Here is a 7,243-nt window from a genome sequence, read left to right on the forward strand (position 1 = left end):
TAAAAGAAGAATTACATCACCGTTGTAGTAATAAATGTAATTAAGGAAAACTTTTTCCACCTTGAAAAGTTACAGGCAGGACAGACAACTCTTCAGCATCCCTCCTAAAGTTGCCTTTAGGAAGGTTGTAACCACAGGAAATCCTATTAGAAGGTGCTGAACTCCTACATTGTGACTCTTCCGGCAGGCTTCTACATAACAAAAATGCAATGAAGCCCCATACAACTTTCCCCTCCTTATTATGCAAAATCCTTATCAAATTCAATAGTGTGGCATCGTTCAAAACCCTGCCTAACAATGGCAGCAGGAGGTCGAGAGATGTCGTCTTTGTTTTAGTTTCACGTGCTTTTCAGTCTATTAATGTGAGAAGGAAAAAAAAGAACCTTCAGAGAAATAACCGATAAAGATCAAACCTAACTAAACAATGGGAAGGAAATTCAGTTAAAACTGGTACTTAGCTCTGATGCAGACCATTGTGCCTGGGGACCCTGCAGAGGAATGGTCCTGCGGGTCATACAATACCCAGGAATAACAAGGTGAGGTAGGAAGCCTTCAGCTCCCCACTTCCCATGCTTTTTGTTGGTTTAAGCCCGGGCCAGGGTCGTGGGTTTTGTATTTCTGGGGAGGCACCACCGGGCAGCCCCCCCCACCCCACCCCACCCCCAAGCCCTTTGTGCAGCAGGTTGCGAGTGGAATGCAGCATGCGGCACACGTTCCACTCGCAACCAGGAGGACAAAGGATTCAGTGATCAGGGGGGACAATTAGTCCCAATTAGCCCTATTTCGCAGCTGAGTGTAAAGGCTGGGGGAAGGGAGCTTAAATTTTAAAGCCATGGGTCCCTCAGGCGAGTCAAAGTGAGATCTGCAGAGTGAGGAGTGGCAGAAAAATGCACCCAGTTAGTCCCCTCTGGGGCAAGGTGCTTGGAGTCCCTGGCAGCAGAGTTATCTCCAGGAGATGATGGAGCAGTGGCTTCTCAAACACACCACGTTAGAAAAGTGAATAACCTTTTTACCTATTTAGCTAAGGTGGCTAACCAATTTTTCCAGTTTTCAACCCAGTCGGGCAGCAGCAGCTCCCGGTGCAAGGGCGCAGGCAGGCACACAGCAGGCACACAGGCAGGCAGTGTCAGGGATACTCACATATGCACATGCGGAGGCTGGAACCTGCTCTGATTGATGTTGTAGTGCGTAAACGCCTGCGTTGGGTTGGAGCTGTACTCATCCACCGTTATGGTAACTTTGCCTTGTGAAGGAATTCCATGAGCCATCCTTCCTCCTTATGGACATGAGCAGCTCACAGCTTCCCAAGGCCAGGAGCGGGGTAGGGCATCGTGTCCCAGGTGGCTCCCAGCTCCCAGCAGCTCCTCATCAACTCCGCCGACCTCTGCCAGGAAAGAAAGACAGCACACGCTGCTATAAATTCAAAAGAGATGTAAATATACACGGACATATTGCTTCATCCTCCCCTGCTTTCCATTCAAAGATCTATTTTTGATGTACCCATCACCCAACTCTCTAAGCTTTACTATTCACTCTTTTTTAAAATTTCCTCATCATTTAACTCCATCACCATTAAATACATCCAAAGGATAAATGCTGAAAGTAAGGAAGGCTTTATCTTTAAGGGTGGGAGGAAAACTGTGTTGAAAGCTCCCATTAAATATTCCACATTCACTATTCTTTATTTTAAATAACATCTTGTGCTAATTGCCACCATGAAAATTAACAAGGGAACCCCATTTCCTGATGGACAAATGGCTTTCTACAAATACCCACGCTTGTTTCTAAGGCCCTGTTTTAGCTTTACAAAATAAGTTACATCTGAGAGACTTAAGAGAAACTGATGCAAACCAGAGAATTTCACCAATTGCATAGCAAAAGGTAGACCCACATACCTCTGAATCAAAGTCTTTATCTGTCCTGAGAAAGGCTAGTGTCTAGACAACAGTAATAGAACACTCATGTTCTAGTGCACTAGCAATGAAATTGGTTTGGATTCATCACCTGACAGTAATGATTTATCTGACATTTAAGTGTGATGTTATGCATAAATATTTCTGCATAAGATGAAAGAAATATGCTCTTCCCTCTCTATGCATCCCTATCTTTCGCTTCTTCAAAGTGCTCTTAGACATATTTTGCATTAAGACTGGAAGCGTCCTATAATACGAGTGTAAGCCCAAATAGCCAGAAACTTCCCAAACCCCATCCCTGTTGAGTTCCCTGCACAGAATCTGTGCTTCAATTTCTTCAATCAATAAACTGGGGATACCTCAGCTGCCTTCCTTTCAGAGGGACTGTGAAAATTCATCAGCTGATGTTTGAAGAATACCTTAAAGATGAGCAACTCTCTAAAAGCCCTGTCCATGAGGCAGACCCTCAACTGGCACACACCACCCTAGCTGAAAGGACTTCCATGAAATCATGACACTTCCCATCAGTTGATTTCCCGCCCCGCCCCCACTTACTTGCCACATGCAATAGTGGATTTTTCATATCTGGTGTGTAATTTACAAAAATAAATCAGTGCTTGCTGGGCAGACAAAGAGATAGGAAAGACAAGAGCATGACTTGAGAGCCCTGAGCATCAAGCTAAACAGTATTTTTCTAGTGTGATCATCCTGGACTTCTCTTAGCTCCCAGATCAAAATGTGTTTGCCATGTGTAACGTTAAACATTTGGAATCTTTGATTTGTATTCAAAATATATTTTTAATACAAAGACTAATTTCCAGTTTGGCATGAAGCATGATAAAAATGCCCCGCAAATGGCAGATGGCCTGCTATAGGCCATTTATTTTACTATTTTACAACCTCAGGCCTATGTACGCTTCCATATGTTAGTTGGGTTAAGACATTCTGCAACCTTCATTCCAGTAATTGGGTTCTATCCTTCATCATCTTTAGTACTGGAGGGAAAAAAAAGATAAAAACGAAAAGGGGAAAAAATGAAACTAAACCATAAAGTTCCCATTTAAAAACTGAGTCACTAGTGAGATAGTACACATCCTTAACTAAGGTTATGGTCCGGTCTTTGCACTAACCCCCTCTCATAATAAGCACAAGTTTCAGGAGTGAAAATCAGCAAGGTGAGCTTTACTAAACCAAACCTTTGCTGTGTTAGAAGTGATGTGTAAGATGCGTGCAACAACTGCTCAGGAATCATAATGTAGCGGTTACCATACCAAGTCTGCAGCTGTTTCCTTAATTTCCCTTACAATTATATTTTAGTGTTATTTTGCATAACAGTAAAACACAACACCTGCTTCAAATTGCAGTCCTGTTCCAAGTACTGTAATTCTTTTGAGATAGAAACTACCAAGAGTGTGCAACACAGAGCAACATAATTGCCCTGCACTGAAAAGTAAATACAAATGAAAACATCTTCCTGTTAGAGAAATGACTGTCATTAACAAAAATGCTAGCCATCAAAGCTCCCAGGAAAAAAAAAAAAAAAACACAACTAAGTTTTTCTTTTACACAGCAAGAACTTCAGCGTCTGCATAAATTAAGTAGTAGCGTAAAAATTACATGTCTAATGTTATTTTTTCCCCAATTAAAAGCTACAATATAAAACAACACAGTAAACCAACAACAAAAATATGCTTGGGCTTTCAGAAAAGCTAAATCACACTATTTTCAGTAATCTAGAAAGGTCAGAACATTAAATTTCACTCATGGAAGAAAAATCCAATTTGTTCATGAGAGTGAATTATACATAAAGATAATAAGCATTTTTTACAAGGTTTATAACAATCCATGTTACAGAAAGAAATTACAACTAACTGGCATAAAACAAATTATAAGAGGATACTTGAATAGCTGTATTAAATACTTTAAAGTTGACTTTCAGTAAGACTGCAAGTATATAAGATGCAATTGCTTCCCATCGTTCCAATCTTTAATCTTAAAAATAAATCTCTATATTTAAATTAAGACAAAGCCGAACAAAGTATCCTTTTAAAATGAAATTCAACAACAAATGCCGGATTGGAGAGAGAGGAAAGGAAAAAAAAAAAAAAAAAGTAAAATCTGAAGCTGGCTTCTGTGTCAATTCTCTAATTTCCATTTAATGCTCCACAGAGTACTACAGCTCACCTACCAGAAGTAATTATTACCTAAGAACTAATTATTACCTTCTTTACTGTGAACTTCTCTGAAGAAAATATCAAAAAGGAGCTGAACGCTTCGAAACTTTAAGAACAAATTTATTTTAGGCCCAAGATGAAAAAAAACCAAAAATAAAAAGGCTACTTTGAATCACCGCCGTCCTTCCTCCACCTGCAACCACTCTTTGAAGATTACAGACAGGAGGCGAGTACAAAAGACTAAAAGTTGCATTATTTTTCAGATCTGTCAAGTAAAACAACGTGCAGCACCTTCCCCACCGGTTTTAAGTCATAAACAGCGAAATGAGGACTGTTTCTTTCTTTAGCAGGCTGCGACCCCCCCAGCCATAGCTGCTACCCTGGGCGAAGAGCCCTGCCCCAGCGCGGAGGCGCGCCGGGATGCGGGGGGATGCAGGGATGCGCGGGTATGCGCGGATGCGTTATTGTACGCGTCGGCCCAGGTCTCCAGGTACAAACCGGCACTTTTTCAGAAAAGGGCTGGCACGGACTTAGGCGCAGCTACATTTTAAAGCCGCATGGTACCGCCGGGTCAAAAAAACTATCGCCCAGGATGCGCAGAGAAGTCACCGGTGCCGTCTCCCGGCGCGCCGCCCGCCCCGCAGGCACGCCGAGAGCCTTTCCCCCATAAAATATTTACGCCTCCCTCATCTGAATTTCAAAAATGTGCCTGCCGGCGGCTCTGGCGCTAGAAAAGCCGCTTTTGAAAGGCGGCCGGCCGAAAGGGTTAACCCCGTGTCAGCACCTCCCGCGGATACAGCCGCTATCCCGGCACCGTGCGGCACCAGCCCCCGCAACCCCCCGGAGCGCGGGCACCCACCGCCCCCCGCCCGACAAGGCACCAGCGGGGGGGGGGGGGGGGGGCAAGGGGGGTGCGGACCACGGCCCCCCCACGCCGCCGCCCCGCGGTACCTGGGCTCCCGGCCGCTCCCCGCCGTCGCCGGCTCCCGGGCCGCCCCGGCCGCGGCCCCGCGGGGCCCCGGGCTCGTCGCTCCCCCCCCCCCCCACCACCACCCCGTGATTGATGGCTCTGGGTGGCCAATGGCTCCGGCGCGGCCCCGTCCCGGCGTGTGCCGCAGCCCCCGCCCCGCGCCCCCTGCCTGGCCCCCCCGGGCCGCTCGCCGCGGCGGGGGCAGCTCTGCGCCGCGGTGCGGTACGTGCCATGGCGCACAAAGTTCCCCTCGCACGCAGAGCCCCGGCCGCCGCCGAGCCGAAGCGGGGTCTGGGGGCGGGGGGGGGGGTGTTCGGGGGAGGGATGCAATAAACTCCGCGGGGGAGCGCGGCGGGGGGCTGGGGGGTGCCCGCTGCTTTCGATCCCGGCGGTGCCAACCGCGCCGCCCCCCCGCACCTCGCCCCCGCCCTCGGGAGGTTTCCAAGTGCGTGAGGCCTCCGGGATCGCGGCTCCACCGCGGGTTCTCCCGCCGGCTGAAGGCAGAGGGGGAAACTCCGCCGGGGAGCGGCAAAGCAAACCCGCCCTACCCGCCGTACTTTTGCGGCGTGTGCGTGCCCCCCGAGCCCCCGGCAGCCCCGTCCCCCCCCCGCCAGCCGCTCGGCGCTGCCGCCCGTCCGCTGGCCCCAGCCAGCACAATGCTCGCCGGCCTACGCTCCCGGCCCCGCCGCGCCGCCCCAAGCCCCGACCCCCAGCCCGGGGCCGGCGCGCCGCCTCCCGGCCCCAGGCCGCTGCCAGCGCCGCAGCCCGTCCCCCCCCGCCCCGGCCGAGAGGCGCGGCGGCGGCGGAGGGCAGCGGGGCACGGCCTGGGGGGGCAGGGCAGGGCGGCCGGGCTCCGCGCCGCCGGAACAGCCGCCCGGGCTGCGGGGAAGCGCCGCCGCACCGACCCGACCCGACCCAGCGGGCTCGGGGCGGTCACGCCGGGCAGGCGGGCAGCGCCGGCGGCCGGTTCCATCCGTATTATTGTTCGCAGCAGGCTGGCCCCGCCGCGCCGGAGCGTTGCCCGCCCCCCCGCTCGCCCATGACACGGCACCTCTAACCCGCCGCTTTGTGCGCCGCTGCCCCCGCCGCCCCCCGCCCCCGCACGCAGGCACCGGCCCGGGGCCGCTCACCTTCCCTCCGCCGGCTGCCGCGGCGGGCGGCTCGGGGATGCCTTCAGCGCGGGCAGCGGGGCCGCTCCATGGGGCTGCGGGGGCGCGGCCGGGGCAGAACCTGCGCCCGACCCCGCGGCGGTGCCCGGCGGCGGCCTGGCTCCGGCTCCGGCTCCGGGTGCGGGGCGGCGGCGGGGGCGGGCGCGGTGCAGTGAGCGGGGCTGCCACTGGGGTCAGGGAGCAGGCACCAGGAAACACGGCGGCCACGGAGCGCTGCTCGCACACGCACACACGCGCGCACACACACACACTCACACACACACACGCACACACACACACATGCACACACACACACACACAGAGAGGCACAGCTCCTCCCGCTGCCTCGCACTTCACCCCCCCGGGCAGGGAGGGAGGGAGGAATCGCTGCTGCATTTCCCAAGCGCGGCACAGCCTCCCCCCACCGAGCCGGCGGGAGAGGCCGGCGGGAGCAGCGGCTCTGCCGGGGGCCGGGGGCCGCGGGGGGGGGGGGGCCGGCTGCCACAGTCCCGGGGCGCGGGGGGGGCTGTGTGGGAGCCCGCCGGGACTCCCCCCCGCCGGGCATCGCACCCCTCGCACACCGCCGGCCCGGCACCGCGCGGAGCTGCTCGGCTCTGCCCCTGCAGAAATAAAGAATAAAATAAACAAACAACAACAATTTTGGGGGAAAAAAAATCCCCCAAACGGGTTTTCCCATCTTCCACACCTTTCATCCTTAGTTCTTCATGCGGTGCTCTGCTCCTTCTGCAGGCAGGCTAACCTCAGCCATCGGAAAAATGCGCCGTAGGGTCAGCCTTGGAGGGTGAACATCGCCTTAGGATAATGGGGGCTTTTCCATAGGGAGGAATAAATCAGGGAGGTTGCCGTTGTCTCCCCCACCCCAAAATCCGCAGCGGTCGTGTCAGCAGTGAGCAGTAACGAAGTAAAGCTCCGAGGTGGCTGTGCTTTTACTTTCGAGACAGCAAAGGGAAGGGGGGACTTCCACGGTCGTGTGCTTACAATGGGGAGAAATAAAGAAAAGGAAAGGAAAAAATTCCC

General features: G+C 52.9%; 1 protein-coding gene across 3 annotated transcripts in view; it reads right to left on the reverse strand.

Moving 5' to 3' along the window:
* MPPED2 (metallophosphoesterase domain containing 2) overlaps positions 1 to 6,473 on the reverse strand; it is a 108,737-nt gene extending 102,264 nt beyond the window's left edge. The window contains exons 1-2 of one of the 3 annotated variants that reach the window (XM_056355035.1): positions 6,188 to 6,473; positions 1,141 to 1,384 (exon numbers count right to left, since the gene is read on the reverse strand). In XM_056355035.1, the coding sequence (XP_056211010.1) occupies positions 1,141 to 1,268 (128 nt within the window). In that variant the 5' untranslated portion in view covers positions 1,269 to 1,384; positions 6,188 to 6,473. Of the gene's footprint in view, positions 1 to 1,140; positions 1,385 to 4,135; positions 4,187 to 5,038; positions 5,127 to 6,187 lie in introns of those variants that run through there. The other 2 variants (XM_056355036.1, XM_056355037.1) reach the window with 2 other exon arrangements.
* Positions 6,474 to 7,243: the final 770 nt, after the last annotated feature.

The sequence above is a fragment of the Falco biarmicus genome, chromosome 10 (genome assembly GCF_023638135.1).
Source record: "Falco biarmicus isolate bFalBia1 chromosome 10, bFalBia1.pri, whole genome shotgun sequence".
Classification (NCBI taxonomy): Eukaryota; Metazoa; Chordata; class Aves; order Falconiformes; family Falconidae; genus Falco; species Falco biarmicus.